A 20,593-nucleotide genomic window follows, 5' to 3' on the forward strand; every position below is an offset into this window, starting at 1 on the left:
GGCAATTTCAAAACCTCCTGGAACATGTGAATAAACCAAATTAAACAGAGCCTGATTCTGCTACTCGGTGCGTCGACACTAGCAATGAACTTCGAAGTTAGGCACTACATCGAAGTAGCCAGCAGAGAGTCTACACACAGTTTCCCTTACTTTGAAAACAGGAAGTCCTGTGGCACCTTATAGACTAACAGATGTCTTGGAGCATAAGCTTTCATGGGCAAAGACCCACTTCATCAGATGCATGAGACTCATGCACCTGACAAAGCGGGAATGGAGTAGTGCCCAACTTTGAAGTTTAACTTCGAAGTAGGATGTGTGTAGATGCTCAACTTCCAAGTTATTTTTGTAGTGTAGACACAGCCTCACAGTGGTGTAAGTGTTGGGGTATCCCCAAAAGATCTATGGCTGAAAGGTGCTATATCTGTGCTGGGATTTATTTATGTATTTGGTCGGGGGCAGGAGGGTCTGGAAAGTGGGGAGAAGTTGGACGGGGGGGGCTTGTGGTTTGGCACTGCGCTACAGGAAGGAGTGTGTGAGAAGATTTGCTGTGGGAGGTAGGGAGGTAAGTAGTAGTTGAGCTCAGAAAGAGGAACGTCACCCACCCTTTGCCTGGGCTTATCTACTTCAGTTGTAAGCTCTTTGGGGCAAGGACTGTCTCAGTGTGTTGGCACAGCCCCGAGCATAGGGCGGCCCTAATCTAGACTAGGGGTTCTCAAACATTTTTGCTTTCCCCTCACCTGTTTTGAAAATATTTCAGACTGTGATGATCTGCCCTGAAAAAAAAAAAAGTGATAGCGAATTACTATACACACTCAAAGAAGCAGGAAATGGAGCTTGTAATCATTATTCCTGCTGCCAAAGGCACTGGAACCTCTCAAAAAGTTTAAACTAGGATGGTCATGTTTCAGGTTTCCAAAAAAGGAAAGTCCTGGAGTGGGGAGTACAGTCGCACCGTACTGGGCCACCCTTACTTCTGCGCTGCTGCTGACAGCAGCTCTGCCTTCCAAGCTGGGTTCCCAGCCAGCAGCCATCCCCTTTCAGCCACCCAGCTCTGCAGACAACACCTTCACCAGCAGCGGCGCAGAAGTAAGGTTGGCAATATCACGCCAACTTACAACCACCCCCACAGTAGTCTTGCGACTCCATTTTTGGGTCAGGGCCTCAGTTTGAGAAATGCTGATCTAGATATTCCTGTCATTTACAGAACTAATTGTTATAAAAACAAACACCTGTGCAGGCTCTCGGATGGTTTTAACCAGAGCTCTATTTTACATGTGGCATCAGTGAAGGAAAGAGGCAAACAATTTCCTGTGATTATTTTTTCATGTTCTTTATGCTGAGTGGGAAAAACGATGAGATCATGCAGTTAAGGGCTGCATCATAATGGGTGTGCCCAAAGGTACTGAATTAAGGGCACACAGACAACCTTCATTTTAGTGGTTGCTAACTTCAGAATGCCTGGCGCTGCAATGTGATTGTTCTTTTAATGTGGCCAGGGATGGCGGAAAGGGGTTTCAAGCAACAATAAATAATAATAGTACCAATACAAGTGTCTGGCTTTGGTTTGGGGATTTTGCTCTTCGCTGTTATACTTTGTTAGAGCAGAAAGAGTATGTAGAGAACAGGCTAATGCCCACTGGTACTATATGCCAATCCAAGCCAGCAATCTAGAAGAAAATACGCCTAAATCATAAAATACCCTGAAGTATCAATAGACACTGAATTGGGCATAAAGGAGCATGGAAGAAGATAAAGCACTGAAAGAAGATGAAGTTATTTTAGATGCCCTCGTAAAAGGCTGAGAGTCAGTATGAAAACAATAAGCCACAGTCACAAGCTCTTCAAAAGATGTTTGAAGAACAGGAAGGTACCACTTTTATTGTGGAACATCGTGACATCATTCATAACCAAGGAAACATGAAAGACCTGAATAACTACAGACTCATCAGCTTATTGTCGATGGTATACAAACCTCTCACAAAAGATGCAGAGTCTTACAGCCCTTAATCATGAAAGAAGTCAAGATTTAAAAATAGTATCTCATGTACGGCTTCTCTTTGACAATGAGTAGGGTTAAGGAAGAGATGACCAAGTGCAGCAAACTATTGCAGATGGTCTTTTGTGGACTGTAAAACATACTTTGTCTCTATGGAAATAGAAGCACTTTAGAAGCACTGGAAGATGAAAGCAGAACAAGCTTATGTGAGGCTCTTGAAATACACATCTAGAAACAGAGCAGTAATGTCTGATTGGAAAAGGAGAGTTAAGAGACTCTGGCGTATCAACATGTGAGTTAGGAGATGTGATTCCCGTCTTGCACAGAGGCTCCTGCACTAAGTCTGCATAAGCTTTGTGCCTGAAGATAGCAGTGGACTGTCCACAGCTGCATGGGCTAGCCACTTAGGTACATGGCCCAAGGATCAGGTCGTGTCACTGGGAGTTAGGTGCAGAGCTGCCCTTTATGCCTTTGCAAATCTCTCCCAAAGACACCGTAGGACACATTTTCGAAAGTGCTCTGTCCCATCGGAGCCGATGAAGAGATTTTCTTAAGAGCCTACTTGGTACGTTGGGCGGTGAACACGCGTGAAAGCTTGACCCCAGTTGTGTCTTATGCCAACAAAAGTCACTTCCAGCTTAGCAAAGACTTTTGGAAACCGGAATTGGGAAGAGTAGGAACACCCAGGGAATTATAGAGTTATTGACTGAGGGACGGCATTCTCTTTCCAACCAATAAGAACCTAGGAGCAAGGGTCACCATGCAGTTTTTGATGTTCGTGGCATAGATTCTGCCGATTCAAATTTGTAGGCATGGTCAGCAAAATGAGGTGGTTTTGACTTATTCATGCCATACCCGCCAATGCCCTTCCCAGCACCACCAAATGATGGTGATTCCATTTACCAAGGGCCATAGCACGGAGTTCAAACTCAGGCACCCATCTGGGACAAGGTGAAGGCAGATCAAAACCCAACCACCACTAGCTGTAATTTGACTGACAGGCTGGTATCATCGCTACGTGAAGATCACATGACAATGTCCATGATACCCGTTTAAAAAAAAATCTGTGCAATATGATGATGTTGAAATAAGGCAAAATGTTTAGCAATGTCACAACCAATGAAAATTTAAAAACAAAACACAGTGTTAAAATTGTGGCCGTCAACACCACCAATGTAACAGACTGCACATTAGGAGCCAAAGGAGTTGTGTTACCTGTGAGTCAATTCTTTTGCGAGTCTCTCTGGCCATTTCTGCGAATACTCTCAGAAAGTTTTGCTGAACCAAGTAGAGTTGCAGAATCCTGGGAGAATATGTGGTACCTAACAGAGGATGTCTGTGTAAGGAAGGACCAGCGTTTTCTGCACCACTTGTAAGAATGTTTTGCCAGCATTAGTAAGGAACAATCAAGCATTTATAGCATTGCCCAATGTTTTTGCACACCCCTGCTACAAGCCCACATTCTTGCAATTGCTCTTGTGTGGGTGGACCTAAATCTTGCTTTGAGCCATCTTGAGGTCGGTGGGCTCTGTCCACCTGTGTGGTTAGTAGTGCAAGATCCAGGCATCTATAATGCCCTGGGCATAGTGGAATAGGGAGTGTTTTGTGTTCCTCAGCAGTCCGCGTCAATTGCAACGGGTTGCATAAAGAGCAGCACAGTCCATGGAGTATCATGAACTCTTCTGTGTGGAGGGGTAGCCATGATGGAGTTCTCCAAGCCTGCATGAAGGGACTGCTCAAGGTTCCAACACTGCAGAAGATCCCTAAGGATGGGAGGGGACAGGGAGCGAGATATAGACCTTGAGCCCAAATCCCCAAGGGGAAAAATACCCTGGCTGACCACAGGAGGGAAAACTGATGTCTGGTGAGAGCGACTTTTTCACACACACACTCCTTCCATGTTCTCAGAATTGTTCTGCATAGAAGTCTCTGGTTTTGTTCTTCTGTTCTGGGTCTTCTTCAAAGCAACAAATGCGAGTCCTGTCTTTCCTCTTTGCTCATCCCAACAATACGTGTGCGTGTGTGTGTGTACACATATTTATACAAGGATGGTTTGAAAAAGCAGTGTTCTTCCCAATGTGCACAAGAAATTCCCTCTCTTCTAACGCAGGTTCTGCCTGTTGTTAAAAAATACAGCTGCAGCAGATTCAGATTCCAGCCTTCTCTCTATGCTGGCAAGCCGGGGGGTGGCAGCGGAAGGAAAAAGGGGCATTTTGTTTCATTAATATAATTTTTAGACAGTGCTATAGCCATGAGGTGAGCTGTACGCATGAGGCTGCATTTGGAAGTTTAATTAGTGGGATGTCACAGTCGGTGTCTTCTGATATTTGTGTGTTAGGTTTGACCTTTAGAGGCCAGTTCAAATTTACATCCCACTCTGGGTTCACTGTTGAGCTGCTGACCCCATCAGTTACTAAATGCTGTTGACGTTGTGGGCCACTTGCGTATGCAGACGGCTGAGCCATCCCGTCAGGTGTTTTATCTTCCTGAATTTTAATAGTATGTGAAGCACATATATTTGTAGTGCGACAGCGAGAGAGAAACATTCAGTTCTTCAGACTGACAGTGCATCAGGTCCCTTTAACAGTAAGCTATACAGCTAAGACTTTAGAACTCAATCACCTGCATCATGTGTGTAAAGCCGTGCTGATATTTCAGAGCACTGTGAATCTCTCGGGATGCAGGCTGCCAGGGTTAGTACAGACTGAACCTCTCTAATCAGGAGCTCTCTCATCCGGCGAGCATGATTTTAGTTTGCCCAGGAATCAATTATCATGGGTGTGGCCAAGTTTCCTGCGGTCCCATAAAGTTTGTTTCCAGCCACCAGTCCTGGCTCTCAGTGTTCTGGGCTGTTATTTAGCTGTAATTTACCTGTATATGGTTTCTAAGAGCCCAATAAACAGTGGAAGTGTAACTTAATGTGCTAGACAATATTGACCTCCTGTGGTCAGGCAAATTCTCTCATCTGGCACCGGTCTGGTCCCAAGGATGCCAGACGAGAGGTTCAACTGTAGTGTACTGTGGGCCAAGTGTAGTCCACACCTGCAGTCCTGAAATTACCTTGCCCAGTTATTGGCAGCCCACAAGCACGTATGACTGATTCCTAGTATTAGATCTCTTCCTTGTGGCAACTTCGCGAAAGCAGAAAGATGTTTTAATGGTTCGATGTGGATTTGTATCTATTGCGAAATCCACTCCCATATGTTGTCCAGATTCTGTGTGCCAGGAGATGATCTTACAAATACGTTGTCAAGAAAAATCACCGGGGGGCAGTTTTAAGCGGCCATTCATGTTCTTGATGGAGGCTGTGAAATTAGGTTTCAGTAGGAAGGAAGAAGCCATGTGTTTGAAATATTCCTACAAGGAATTGGGTTTTCTGCCATGGATGGAAGATCTTTCCAAGTCAGCTGGAGTGTGGAGAGGCAGTTGAGACCTCTGGGTAGGTTGATTTTGTTTGTGTACATGGCTTGGTACTCTGAGATACTGACAAGTTGCTGAAAATCATCTTTTGTGTTCTAAGGTGCAGTGGTTGGATTCTGATCTCTCAGCTGTTTTGCCTAGCGGGACTGACAGTCACCGCATGCCCTGAAGCGTGGTGGGAGGGGCTGGCGCTGGAAGGGGCAGGACCTGACATGGGAGGGGCGGAGCCTGGGTGGATAGCCCTCTGTGCCCCTGGGAGCGCAGCCCTGAACGCTGCACAGAGTATGCAGAATAGTGGGCTCTGGCCACTACTGCTGCCGAACATAAGAACGGCCATACTGGCTCAGACCAAAGGTCCATCTAGCCCAGTATCCTGTCTGCCGACAGTAGCCAGTGCCAGGTGCCCCAGAGGAGGTGAACCAAAGACGATGGTCAAGCGATTTGTCTCCTGCCATCCATCTCCCGCCTTCGACAAAAGGCTCGGCACCATACCTTACCCCTTGCTAATAGCCATCTATGGACCTAACCTCCAAATATTTATCGAGCTCTTTTTTAACCTCTGTTAGAGTCCTGGCCTTCACAGCGTCCTCTGGTAAGGAGTTCCACAGGTTGACTGTGCACTGTGTGAAGAAAAACTTTTATTAGTTTTGAACCTGCTACCCATTAATTTCATTTGGTGTCCCCTAGTTCTTATATTATGGGAACAAGTAAATAACTTTTCAATATTCACTTTCTCCACACCATTCATGATTTTATATACCTCTATCATATCGCCCCTCAGTCTCCTCTTTTCTAGACTGAAAAGTCCCAGTCTCTCTAGCCTCTCCTCATATGGGACCCTTTCCAAACCCTTGATCATTTTAGTTGCCCTTTTCTGAACCTTTTCTAACGCCAATGTATCTTTTCTGAAGTGAGGAGACAGTAGCAGCAGCCAGGAGCCCTGGTCTTTCAATCACCAGGCCCCAGTGCATTTGCTTGGAGGGGAGCCTGATTTTGCCCTACTGAACTCACTTGCTTTTGGTGGGGTAACTCTTTTACACCACTGCAGTACGAGCTCAGGATCCGCCCCAGTCAGCGTCCCAGGAGCAGCAGTGCTAAAGGAGGAACATGCACTGGAGACAAACAGAAGCATCATCTCGCAGCCCACCTCCATCCTGGGCAGCTGGTTTGGCTGTCTTTTGAGCGCGGCAGTGCGGCAGCCGGCTGCCGGGGCAGCACGTGCAGGCGTGTTGGCAAGAGATGCCGAGAAATGGGCTGTCGAGGCTGGCAGCATCGGGGGAGCAAACAAAGCAGTTTGGGAAGGAAGGAAAGAAAAAAGCAACAGCCCTGGATCTGGTTTGGGTTGTTACTGCTCCCGCTCCCTAATAGATGCACTAGGTTCTCCGGGTTGGGGGCTGTCTCTGCTCTAGTCCGTGGCTGTGCCGCTGGGATGGCTAAGTGCTGCCACAGCTCAAATCATAAATCAGAATAGGGGGGAAATTTCTTTGTTTCGCAAACCGCCCTCCTCCGAGCTGGCCGCTGAGCTGCAAAGGGGGACGCGTTCATTTGTTTTCATTTGGAAATCTCTAACCCTTGTTTTTTCACCCCCCCAAGTGACCTTTGCATCGCAAGAGCAGGTGCAGTCGGCTCCTCTGTAATCCCGCAGGCATCCATTTCAACAGCAGCACCTGATAAGTGCGGTCACTTCCCCCAGCGCTGGGGGGGAGGATGGGTGTGGTGCTGAGGGAACGCCACCTTACACACATCATCAATCCTCAGTCTCTAGCAGCCTCCAGAGAGTTGTAAATCACTGCCTGGCCCAGGAGAATTAGCTCAATAAAACCACCGTTAGCGCCAGGCTGGGATGATGAAGTTTTAGGGGGCGTAGCTGTTCTCTCGCTCGCTCACGTACCGTACGGGTGTGGGCATGCGGCTCGCCCCACTAGCTACAAGCACATGCTTGACCAGGTGCACTTGGGAGCTCCCACTCAGCTCAGTGGGACATGAGGCTTATGGGCTTTGTTGGATGTGGCTCGGGGTGCTCTCAGAGGGTCAGAGAGCCAGCCGGTGGGGTGAGGTGACGTCAGATTTAGCGGGAATACGGGGTCCGTCCTCATCTGGTGTGAATTGTCATTGCTCTGTTAACATCAGTGATACTGGGACCGTTTGCACCAGATGAGGAGCCACGTGAGAGTTGAATGAAGGCCAGTTCTGCATTAGACCTTAAAGTTGATTGTGGATACGCGATTCCAGCTGCAGCAATTGCGGTAAGTGGAATCGACGTGTCTACGATCGACTTATCTGGCCTTCCCGTTGACCTCCCTGACTCCTCACGAGAATGAGGAGTACGGGGGTCGATTCTCGACTCTCCAGAGTTCGATTTCCCGTGTCCCTGCCGGGCTGGTCGATCTCCCAGGTGGTGTAGATGTGCCCTTAGCTCTATCCCGGGGTGGGGAACCTGCAGCCCATTGTCCGGATCTGGCTTGTGGCTTGCCTTAATGCAGCCTGCGAGGCTCAGGGCTCCAGCCACCCTCCTCGCATAAAGGAGGGTGTGCTGGCACTCCAGCCTGGTGACCCCCCACATGTGTTTTTTGCATCTCAGTTTTGCATGGACCCCTACTGGCTTTTCTTTGAGTCAATGGCCATTTACTGCAAAAAAGGTTCCCCAGTTCTGCTTTATACCCATGGTTTAAAGGGCCTTCTGGAGCTGAGAGGTACATGCAGCAGATGTGCATCAGGAAATGGCTAGTTGTGCCTGGACTTCCTGCAGTGCGGCCACCCCCATTCTTCAGAAATCATGAATTGGGCCTTGAAAGCCATCCAATGGACTTTAAAATCGTGAGTCTTCTGCGGGGGGTATTTGTCTCCTGGTACCTCTGCCACGAAGGTGCCGCTCACGTCCCATTTTCAACAACCCTGCTGGTTAGAGACTTGCTCTTTATCCAACGAAACCCACGACGCTCACATAATCACCTGACTCCAGCAGCTGGGAATTAAAGAAAACCCCAAAATCACGAGACTTGACCACACCTTAAATTTAAAACATGAGTTGCCTTAAGAACTCATCCTCTGACTATTTCATACACCCATTTCAGCTAAGATTGGGTCTCTCTGTCCTGGTTGTTTGCACTGAAAAGATAAGAATTTAAAATTGTTTGTTTCTCCATAATTATTGAACTGTCGCATGGCTCTCATTACTGACATTATTGAGATGTCTCATGGCTCACCCCAGCAGTCCTTAATTCAGAATTAGTGTGTTGAGGTCTTTTGTCGCTGAGTGGTTAGATAACGAATTGCTCATTTTGCTGTGACGTTGGAGTCCAGTAAAATTATCACGTCTCTTTTTTAAAAAATGCTACGATGGTGTGCAAGGCCAGAAGGGAGCATTACAAGCCTGTGGTCTGAACTCCCGCATAGTGTAGGCCATAGAATAACACCCAGTAACTCTCTGTGTGCCCTTTGTACTCCGTTGAATGTCTTAGTTTTCTTCTGTGGTAGAAGTGGACAGCAGTTCTATTCTTCACAGAGCAGCTGACCACAGCAGTGGAATTCCGAGGAGAAAATGTCAGAATGTCATTGTTCTCCGCATGGAAACGTGCCTTAACTGGACGGATATAGTCTCAGAGGGGGAGTTGCGTTAGTCTGTAGCTTGACAAATAACCAGCAGTCCTGTAGCACCATAGAAATTAACTGTTAGTCTCCAAGGTGCTATTGGACTGCTTGGTACTTGGAGAAATGGATGCAGTCACTCTGAGCATGCCAAAAAAAAAAAAAAGGCAGCAAACGCACCTCTTCTCGAATAGCAGCGAGAGAGCACAGTCCCTCTGGCAAGGTAAATAGTCCTGTTCCCGAATGAGCCTCCCCGTGGTAGTCGTTACTGCTCACAGAAAAGACATCAAAGAGCAGACGCTCAGCAGGTGCACATGGGCACGGGGATTTCAATAGAGCCGCACCCCTTTTTTACAGCAGCCAGGGAGTTTGCTACCTGCGTGTACTGTGTGGGGCTTTTGGCTTTCTTTCAGTGTTGTGATTATTGTTATTTATTTGAGTTCACGTAGCACGGAGGTGCTCCAGTCATGGACCAGGACTGTCTCTTGCTGGACAAGCACAGAACAGAAAGACAGTCCCGGCCCCGAAAGAGCTTGCAGGCTAAGCCTAAGACAAGAAACAGCAGCTGGATGCAGACAGATGGGGACCAGTGGAGGGAAGCATCGAGTTCAAACTGGGCCGCGCAACGGGCTGTGCTCTCAGCATGTCACATGCCTGACCATTGTCAAGTTTTGTGGAGGCAACACCACTCTAACCTCCTGGCCCCAGGGCGTGCCTCGTTCCAGCACCCTGGTGAAGCAGAGGGCAGGGGGCTGGGAGCGGAGCAGACAGCTGGGTCACTCTGGCTTCCACCTCTGCAGTGAGTGGGGTGGGCCCACAGTAATCCCCTGGCTCACCTCACTCAGGGGAGGGGGCTTTGGGAAAGGGGGTGGAGCAGAGGTGGGACTGGACGGGGCGGGGGGGTGGGGCTAGGGGAAGCAATGAAGCGGTGAACCAGAGATGGAGCTGACCAGAGCAAAGGAGAGTTTGCAGAGGGAATTGAAGGTGAAGCAGATGCTGATGGGGCACGCCTCCCAAGGGCGTGGGGCAGGGTGCGCTGGTTGGACAATTTAACATGTGGACACTGGAAGCCGGCATAAAGAGCCCATCTGAAGGAGTCCAGACCTGAAGGCCAGCTCAGGAAGGGCATTGAAAATGTAGAGAAGTAGCTTGTGTTTGATATGAGGAAGAGGGAAGCGGCGAAAGAATGCACAGAGGGGGTGATGTGGGCCAAGCAACGGGCTAGGGAAGGGACCTTGCAGCAGCATGCTGAGTGGGAAAAGATTGCATTCCTCAAGGCCAGAGAAAACGGGGGGGGTGTCCGAGACATGAGCTGATGAGAGCTTGAGCAAGAAGTTTTAGCTGTGTGGCGGGACGGGAAAGTCTGAGGGAAGTGAAGCAGAAGAAAATCAGCAAGACTTAGGTGTGAGGAAAGTCCTGAGCTGCCAGACCTTTCCCAGCAAGCATCTCCTCTTGACCTGATGTCTCTTTCATTAACAGAACCAATTGGTGTTTACAGGTGCGAAATCTGTGGCGCCGTCTTCCACTCGGAGTGCAAAGTGAAGTCCGTCCCATGCCCCAGGTGCGTGCGCAAAGAGCTGCAGAAGAAGCAGAAGTCTTTCTGGAGGGGACTGAATATGGACGAGAGCCTGGAAGAGTCTTGCACCATGTTCGAGCTGCCCTATCAGAACACATGACTTCCCTTGCCACCAGGCCGGCAGGAAGCCACCTTCTTCGACGCTCACCAATTCAAGCAACCTCTCCGCTAGTCAGGCGTAACCTCGTTGCAAAGGTTGTGCTTCACCTTCATCCTGATTATTGCTTTGCACCGGCCAGAAGGGCCATGAAACCTGGATGGCTTTAGGGCATCAACAGCCAAATTGCATTTAGCAGAGAAGTTGACCCGCTAGCTCTCGACACAAAGTGTGGCTGGCTTGGAATGTGTCCAGTCGTCTGCTCCTTTAAGCCCTCAACCTTTTGTTTTTCAGCTCAGGCGAAGATTTTCCTCAAGGCAGTGACTCCTCTGCTTATTCATAGCTGTGCTTATTATTACTCTTGGCTGAGGCTCTGGTGAAGAGCCCAGGAGCCAAGAAGGTAGCAGTGGTACCCGGCCCACCTGCCCTGTATCATACCATTCCTGACCTGTCATTGCAGCATCCGCCCTTCTGCTTGCTGTTACTGTCAACACAGGCCACTGTTAGTGGGTTGGCTGTTCGAATTCCTCTTATATTCACATTCGTAGCCATTTTAAACCACCAGCTTGTTTTGGTTTTTAGATCACCTTATATTAATGAACAGTGTTTTATCCAGAGGAGCGATAAACATGCTTCCCTTTACCTGAATTTGCTAGAGCCACACGAAAAGGTCTCTTCTGCCTTTAAATATATACATATATATATCCACACATGCACATACGCATCATGCAGGTCTGGAAGGACTTTGGTGCTTCAGTGGGAACTTACCCAGGGGGAAAGGGCAGTGCCTGGAAGTGAGTTCTGCCCAACCTACCTGGAACATGGGGAAGCATGTGCAAACCGAGTGTGGGATCGAAGTGATTGGGAAAACATGTATATTTCACCACTGACGATGTCTTTCACCACCAGTGAGTCCTTGAGATTGTCTTCACTTGAATCCATTAAGTGTCTTGAGTTTTCTCTGCACTCCCTGCAGCAGTATGTACATTACGTACGCATGTACTCAGTGTGTATTTATAGAAAGCAAGTACAGTGTCAGGAGAAAAGCTCGCCAACTCGTGTGCGTGTGTATTTATTTATTGCTCCTCTCAAGCAAGTTTGCCAAATGGCAGGCCACCAAACTATGCTGCTTAGATAATTGCCTAGCTCAGGGGCCAGCATCCTTCCCAAGGCGGAGTGCTGAAATTTGACCTTTTGACTTCTGTGTACGGTCCAAGTGCCAGTGAAACTTTTTAAAGTCACTAATAGTCTGTCTTACAACAGCTTCATTAATAAATTAATGAAGATGCAGAGCTTTACGATGTAGGTGGTGGTTGGTAGCATTGGCCTGTTTTTTGTTAATCCACAGGCGGCCTGGCTTTGAGCAAGCTGCTGGCTGCACGGGGGAGGAGGTGCAGGGCTGAGCTCCCATCTCACAAGCCAATGAAAATCAGTTCGTGCACACACACACACTCACTCACTCACTCACTCACTCACTCTCTCTCTCTCTCTCTCTCTCTCTCTCTCTCTCTCTCTCTCTCTCTCTGATTTGGCCCATTTGCTCCTCCATCACGATAGAGAGGCGGTTGGGCCAAACTGAGTGCTGTTGCAGCTTGGTCAACAGAATCACACCACCACTGAAATGATGAGAGTTGGGCAGCTGCTGCGGGTAGCTCCCATGGATCCCGAAACCTAGAGCGCCCCCTCTGCCTGGTGTAGAAACCTCAGCTGGTATCTGATGTATTTAAGGGAGCAGCCAAGTGTTGCATTAATTTCTGGGATACTATAAACAAAAGGGAAGTGGGTATTATAGGAAGCTGTTGACAGGATAAAAGTTTGTCTTCTGTTCTATTCACATGCCAGTGTTTGTTTTCCAGCCTTTGGGAAGTGGGGAAAGAGCTAAACCTGACTGAACAGACGTTAATTATAATGAATAAACCTAACATTTTGGTTCATTTAAAAAAATCTGAGCTCATGGGGCAGAAAGGTGTAACGCTGCCTCCAAAGTAGCCAGATAGGCAAGTCCCTGTCTCATACAGATCAGGGTCACTGGGCTCTTTTTGGGCTGGTTTCCGTTTTAATTAAGATCATGCTGTCCAGTTGCCTGGCCCAGGGATTTCCTTGTTCAGTGTACTTGCTCACTGAAAGCAAGGCACCTTGTCATTAAGGTGAACTTTTTCTCTGCATGACCCACCTCCCCACACAACTCACTACTGTATCTGAAATGCTTCATTTTTCAATAGAATCCCTAGAAACATGCTCCTTGGGACTCCTGCCTGGCTCACCAAGAATTTCCTGCTCCGTCATTTCACGCTCATGCACGAATGCGAACACCTGGGGAAAGATTCTGGTGGTTCACCAACACAACGTCAACCAACCCCCACTAGGCTCGTCTTCCGGACGTTAGATTGTGTTGGAACATGGCCTTGAGGAGCTGCAACCTGGCAGAGTAGGAAGAGGCTCTCACATTTGACATTGCGTCAGCTCGCCTTGGGCTCGCTCGCCCATCATTGCAGAAGAACTAGCTGGCACAATGTTTAGCGTGACTTGTCCTAGTGTACACTACTAAGAGGGGTTGGTTAACGTGACACCTCAAGGCAATGCCATCTAATTTCCTCATGAAGAGAAGCTGACTCATGGAATTCTCCCGGTCACCGGTAATATAAACGAACAGTGAGATCCCTCCCCCGTGCAAAGCATCGCCGTTCACAGTGCAGTTACAAAACCTCATTGTTACAGGTCTTGATAAAGTGGGTTCTGGCACGAGCCAGAGTTGACAGCGCCAATCCGAAGCATTTTCTAACTGACAGCGTTTCTGATCCGGATGCTTTGTGTTTGGGAATTCAGGCATGAAACGAAAGGTTTACGTGAAGCATGGTGTGTGCGAACGACCGTGCAGCTCCTCCTACCTGTGTAAAGCTGGCTTGCGCCTACTTAGCTGAAGGCAATGCCTTACCTACAACCAATTAAGAACCTTACAAAGCAAATTGAGAGAATTTACACAGGGTTCTCTGTGCCTGTTTGACTACATCAGCCTCAAGACCAAATTAAGTTCAACCGAGACAACTTTCTGGGCTGGGAAAGACCTAAGAAAAGCCGATATGAGTAGCAGTAGGTTGAACCCACTCCCTCCTCAATGAGCTCCCCATTCATCCACAGTACTTACGAACAATTGCTTTTACCAGTGATGTGTCTTAGAGTTCTTGTGGCCTTGTTCCTGGCTGGTCATCATGGTCTAAGTGCTACCCTGTACGTGACAAAATTGCTGTGTTTGTTACTTTTGAGGAGGATCTTTTTTTTTTAATTATCCGCCACCATTGATTTCACGTGTTTAATTTCTGCTCCTCCCAGGAAGGACGACTACTGTCCAAGCGCAGTGAGTTGAATTGTATTGTTGACATGTCCCTGGCTGGGGGTTATTGTGAAATAATGTTTGCCCATCAGTCCCTCGTGTGTAAAGGTGAATCTAAATAAACAGTACAAGAAGAATCCTCTGGGTACCATTTTTTTTTTTTAAATTCTGCTGAGCCACTGTAGCAGGAAGAGGGCAGATGTAACAACAGGTCATTGCTCAGGCCTTAAAGTCCTCAAAGATTCTCGCTAATAATATTTTGCTTCTGTTGGGTCAGATCCAAAGCCAGCACTATGGGGACGGACCCAGCATAGCTGTGGCACAATCTCTAGGCCAGCCCCATAGTGCAGCTGCAGTCTAAGCCAAAGGAAGGTTTTTTTCTATCACTAGTGGTACCGCCTCTGTTAGGGATGGTAGCCAAGGGTGAGTGACCGACGCAATCTGCCATCACCGTTAGCCTCACCTGCCCTGGCGGTTAGGCTGCTATAACTACATCCCTGAGGCTTTGCCAACACATCTAAGTTCAAAGCACCGCCCTAGCAGCGTAGTCACCACGCAGCTCTCCTTGAGGAGTGGCATTCCCAGCACTGGGAGCCTGCTTGCACTGGTGCGTCACAGCATTGTAACCTGCTGCACTCAGGGGCAGCTGTGTTCACACCCCTGAGCGAGAACATTACAGCCCCGTAAAGCGGCGGAGTGGACAAACCCTGGGAGGGTGTGGACTTTTCACACCTGGAAGTGAAGAAGTTGGCTTCACTGATGTGACACTGGCAGTGACTGAGCAGTCAATAGAGGCCGGGGAAATAGTCTTTGCCACTGAGTCAGCTGGTGTCTTGCTTAAACCCTGACCCCTGCTGCTCCTTGCAGCTGTAGCCTTTGCCTGTGGGAGAGCAGGGCTTCTGGGCCAGTGCAGAGCAAGCATTTGGCAGGCTCGGTAGCATGCTGACCTTTCAGCTTTAGCGAGCTGGGTTCAAATCTTGAATGAAGTCACAAGTGATGTTCCCTCCAGCTGTTTTCCACCCATAAACAACAAGCAGCCCTATAGCACCTTAAACAACTTAAATGTATTTCTTAGGTCATGAGTGTTTGTGAGTAACACCCACATCTTCAGATTGTTGGTCTTGAAGGTGCTACAGGCCTGCTTGTTTTTTGTGAAGCTACAGCCTAACAGGGCTACCCCCTGAGACTTTTTCCCTTCCATGTGCCGAATAAATTTTGTTATGTGCCCTGAGCCATGTGTGGATACACACCACCAATAGAAACACGCTGCCGGCTGGGGGCGCTCGGCTAAGTTGCTGAGCGGCGTGTGACTCTCTCCTGGGTGGCTGCCCAAGCACTCAGCTTGCAGGGAACACGAGTCACTCCTGAGCACAAAGGTGGTGATCACACACAGAGATGGTTCAGCCCATAGCATGGCTGTTGTGTCTCAGCAAGAATCTGACGACTAACCGTTTAGCACATTTTAAAAGACAGCACATACGCAAGTGCCCAGCCGCTGGGTCTGCGGGCGACAATGGTGATTTTTCGTTGCTGTTTTCCGCTAAAGTGTACTTGGTTAATTTCCGTAACGTTTAAAATCTGCTGGGGGCAAAGGTTAATAAACTAGCTCGGCCTTGGAGAGGGGTGGGGCGGCAAAACAAACCAGGTGAAAGCCCAGAGCACTTAGCTCCCATTGAGATGTCATAGGAATTCGGTGCTCTAACATCCTTAAGCTCAGGAGTAAGACCAGGAATTGAATGGTCTCAGGTAGCCCAAAATAGAAACCCTGTGGCTAAACTCCGGCTATGGGGAGTGTGGTGTTTTGTTTCTGCTACCCCTCATCATGAGAGGGGAGCGGGAAGTTCAAAATAGGCGCTTATTAGGGCACCGAGTTCAAAATAAGTTACGCGTTACTCCCGCATAGGGCCTAAGGCTACAGCTCAGGCTGTCTCTTTGGACCAGCAGTCCCGTGGCACCTCAGAGACTAACAAATTCATTAGGTCAGGAGCTTTCATCTGAGGAGGTGGGTTTTCCCCAGCTAATACAGGTGTTAGGTCTCTAAAGCGTCACAGGACTGCTTCAAAAACTACAAGAAGTCCTGTGGCACCTTATAGACTAACACATTTTGGAGTGTGAGCTTTCATAGGCTGATGAAGCAGGTGTTTGCCCACGAAAGCTTGTGCTCCAAACTATCTGTTAGTCTATAAGGTGCCACAGGACTTCTTGTAGTTTTTGAAGCTACAGACCAACACGGCTACCTCTCTGCTACAGGACTGCTTGTAATTCAGGAGCTTCATGGATACTCACCTCCCCTGTCACTTCCAGATTAAGGCTCGTTCACCTTGGGTGGGGGGGATGTTTAATGCCACTGTCTCTGCTCTGTCAGGTCTGTGCATCCATGCCTCAGGGCAGGAAGGAACAGCTTCTTGCCAGCACAAAAACCACTATTTAAAATAAAGGGAGAAAAAGAGGATGGCAAAATGGACACGCAGGGAAGTGGTTCTGCATGTTTACAGGTGACCCTTGTGTGGTCGCATCTTAGAGCAGCGGGATCCCTCCCCCACCTCGTCCTACCCAACCCTCAGAAAAAACCCAATCAGGAGTAGAAACCCTCTACTTCTCAGGTGCCTTTGGACTTCATACCCAGGCTGAAACCAGCCATGATAAAGAGCAACGAGTTAATGTTTGACTGATACCAAATGAGCCTCAAGAAGTAACCTTGCTCCTGGTAAGACCTCTTCTTACCTCCCTATTTGCCTTACAAGATAAGTGCTGGTTCTGCCTGGGCCCCCCTCACCGCCCCCCCCCACACACAGAGGAGTAGACACAGCAGTAAGTTTTGGTTCATCCTTTAGCATCAATGGGAAGCAGAGGGCTGGATGGTTGGTAAACTCTACACCCAGGCGCTTTTCTTCGTCATGCTCCACTTCAGGGTATGAGCAGCCCCCTGCTCTCCGCAACCTGTCTAATGTAATCCAACCCCATGGAAATTTCAGTTAGGTTCAGAGGAAAAAAAAAAAAAAGAAACCCACCCTTCGACACGCAGGAGACCAAGGCTGTGGAACGGCAAAATGTGGTGACTCGCTCTTTAAATGGGAATGCACAGCCCCAAAAACCAGGAGCACAGCTCAACATTTTCAATGAGCTGGGTGCGCCTGCGCCCAGCAGCTGATTGCACTGCTCCCCGCGGTTAGGAAATGTCACACACACCCCCAAGAAGAAATTTCACCCCCCACCCCCCAAGGCTGTCCATGCCTCACTTGGTGCACTCCCAGCTCATTTTATGCATGTTTCAATGGACCAAGGTCCCTAAAAACACGTATTCCAGCCACTCTCATGGGCAACATGGGCGGGAGTCACCAGGCGCCTTTATTTATGTTTGGTCAATAATCTTATGACTGATTTTTTTTCCCCCCTTACTGCCTCCCACACTGTTGTAACCCCTTTGGCCCAGCCTCCTGGCAGTAAAGTGTAACGACTGCAATAAAAATCTTACCTTGACACCCTGGTTTGCCTTGCAGGTGGCGTGAGAATGTGCCGAGCGGCTAAGTCTGTTAACCCACTCTGGTGATGACTCTGCTTGGCTTAACTTTACCTTCTTCAAGCCAGGCCTGGACAAAGGTAGCCACGCGCTTGGGGGGGGGGGGGGGGGGGCGGGTGGTGCTGAGCCTGTCGGCTGGCCAGGAACCAGTGGGAGATTCAGTGCTGCAGGCTCATTAAGCTCAGGGAAACATGGGGCAGAGACCCAGTGTGCTGTCAGTGAGGGTGATGTGGGCCAGCTGGCATGGCTCAGTGCTTCCCCTGAGGACCTCATGAGGCTAACCCTGAAAGATCCCCTGACCCAGCCACCCTTCTGCTTTGTTTTTCTCTTGATGGTCATATGTATCCCTCGCCCCAGGGGCAGACCCATTTCTAGGTGCCCTCTCACTGCTCTGGCCGCATTGTATTTGGTAGCAGCCTTCAGCTTCCTGCAGGGGGCTCTAAAGAGGATGGAGAGAGGCTGTTCCCAATGTTGGCAGATGGCAGAACAAGGAGCAATGGTCTGAAGTTACAGAGGGGGAGGTGTAGGTTGGATATTAGGAAAATCTCTTTCACCAGGAGGGTGGTGAAGCACTGGAATGTGTTACCTAGAGAGGTGGTGGAATCTCCATCCCTAGAGGTTTTTAAGTCCCAGCCTGACATAGTCCTGGCTGGGATGATTTAGTTGGGGGTTGATCCTGCTTTGGGCAGGGGGCTGGAATCAATGACCTCCAGAGGTCCCTCCCAGCCCTAGGACTGTGTGATTCGCAGGAAGCACACGCCGTCGCTGCTGCGCCTCTGAAGTCCGATATGCCAGGAGAAACCAGCTGGCAAGGGAATTTTTGCCCTATTCACCCACTACTCTGGATCCAGCTGGGGCAGCCCAAGGCTCTTCATTGTCCCAGCTCCTTGCTCAGAAAACACAATGGAGGAGGCACCTTACAGCCTTACTCACATCGCCTGAGCCTACCAGTCTGCAGGGAAATACTTTTCTTCAAGGCCACGCCATTAAAAATTCACCCTTTGAGGGCCTGGGCCGGCATGCGTCTCCATTGGCTGCACAGACGTGCTGCGCCCACCTCTGGGCTCCAGGGCTGAGTTGGACCCATGTGTGGTCATTTCCTGCCAGTGCCAAGTGACTGTTGAGTGCTACCCAACCACAGCTGTGGCTACACTAGCTCCCTTCTTTGAAGGGGTCATGGTAATCAGCCCAGGCAGGGGATACTAATGAAGTGCTGTGAGGAATATGCAGCACCTCATTAGGCTGATTCTCCCCACGGCAGACTTCCTGCCTGGCCTGGAGGGAGATGTGTGTGACATTGGCGGCTCTCGTGGGACCCAGGCATTGGGTTAGAATGGGGGGAAGCCTGGCTCTGGGGGAAGGGGAGCGGGTTGGGTTAGAGCCAGGGGGCTGGGAGTGCCACCGGTTATGTAGTTATTTGTCTGTATGTAGCTATTTGATAGATCTACGTAGTTCTATATAGTGCTCTGACCCAATGCGCCCACCCCTCCCCCAGAGCCAGGGACCCCCCGAGCCCTGCCCCCTCTCTAACCCAATGCACCCACCCCTCCCCCAGAGCCAGGCACCCCCCCAGCCCTGCCCCCTCTCTAACCCAATGCACCCACCCCTCCCCCAGAGCCAGGCACCCCCCCAGCCCTGCCTCCTCTCTCACCCAATGCACCCACCCCTCCCCCAAACCCTGCCCCCTATCTGCTCCAATGTGCACACCCCTCCCGCAGAGCCAGGCACCCCGCTCTAGCTCTGGAAAAACGGGCTGTGTAACGCATGGCTCTTTGCACTCTAGCCCGGGCTTCTTTGGTGCTTTGCCTCTCGCTGGTTGGCCACCCCAGCCAAAGCCCTCGGGCACGTACCGCCGGGCGCCGGGGCTGCGCGAGCACAGCAGTGCTCAAGTCTGGCCTTCACCATGCTGCCCCGGGGCCCTTGCGTCACACCTCCCGCCGGGCGTGGGCTCTGTGGCGCCGGGGGCAGCCGGGCCAGGCTCACCGCCTGGGACCGAGCCCATTCACCGCAGGGGGTGTGGCCTGAGCGTGGGAAAGCACCGTCTTGGGCGAGCCCAACCGTCGCCGTTTACAAGCACCGTCTTGGGCGAGCCCAACCGTCACCGTTTACAAGCACCGTCTTGGGTGAGCCCAACCGTCGCTGTTTACAAGCCGCCCGGGACCAGGTGTCAGAGCCATTCACTGCCCATGTTTACACAGCAGTGACTTCCTTACCCCCTCCACCGCTGTCTGGCGAGTGCTGCTGTGCAGCCGTAAAGCAACCCAGCCCGTCTGTGAAGGGCAAAGGGGCGGCTAGGCGCGGTTCACTGCCTCCGGCCCGCCTCCGCCACCGGCCGCCATCCCAGAGCCTTGGGGAGGAGCTAGCCAGGCCCCTATGAGGGGCAGAGAAGCCCAGAGGGCTTGGTCGTTACAGCGCTCGCCTGTAGCCGACGATGGTATCCGCGCTTCTAATCTCGTCAGCGCCTTGCCTCAGCGTGCCAGAAGGGCACACGCTGACTGGGCTGAGGGGTGCTTTGCAGCAGATGCCGGGTGGAGGAGGCAATGGTGTACCCAGCGAGAGGCCAGACTGCCAGTGCCTTGTTCATAGGGGTGGTACCGTCTGTGATGGGCACCTGAAACTCACCCGCAAAGGCCATTTTTTTGTGGGTTCTCAGGTGATCACCACTGTCTCCTGGGCTTCCAACGCACTGACCACAGGCCTCAGGACCGGGTAAAGCTAGATTTTCTTTTACAGGTGTCAAACTGTGTGTTAGGCACCCTGCTGTCATGGCATCTCAGTGGGGTTGGGGAGCTACCACCCTTTGGCCATAGGCAGCCCAGCCCGCAGGAAGGATGTCTTGACTGGCGTCCTCAGGGTGTGCGGTTTTGAGTCAGTTCCTCGCTGTGTCAACACTACATTTGTGGTTGGTTGAGGATACTTTTTTTTTGATGTCCCCAAGGGCAAAAATAAGTAAAGACCTAAGAGTGGATTCACTCAGCCACAGTGTTGCGAAACAGCCTGTTCTTACTCACAGCATTGCAAAAGGAGCCGGCCCATGAGCCGATCATAGCTGTGCTTTGTTCACG

General features: G+C 50.0%; 1 protein-coding gene across 4 annotated transcripts in view; it reads left to right on the top strand.

The window, feature by feature from the left end:
• Positions 1-20,593, top strand: part of PLEKHM3 (pleckstrin homology domain containing M3) — a 123,642-nt gene that overhangs the window by 88,679 nt on the left and 14,370 nt on the right. The window contains exons 8-9 of one of the 4 annotated variants that reach the window (XR_012646476.1): positions 10,503-10,775; positions 12,900-14,139. The exons of 2 other annotated variants lie outside the window; for them this stretch is intronic. Coding sequence is in view for 1 of the 2 variants with exons in the window: in XM_075001894.1 (XP_074857995.1) it covers positions 10,503-10,680 (178 nt within the window). In the remaining variant the exon portion in view is untranslated. Of the gene's footprint in view, positions 1-10,502; positions 11,728-12,899; positions 14,140-20,593 lie in introns of those variants that run through there. One more of the 4 variants, XM_075001894.1, reaches the window with a different exon arrangement.

The sequence above is a fragment of the Carettochelys insculpta genome, chromosome 8 (assembly GCF_033958435.1).
Source record: "Carettochelys insculpta isolate YL-2023 chromosome 8, ASM3395843v1, whole genome shotgun sequence".
NCBI classification, from domain to species: Eukaryota; Metazoa; Chordata; order Testudines; family Carettochelyidae; genus Carettochelys; species Carettochelys insculpta.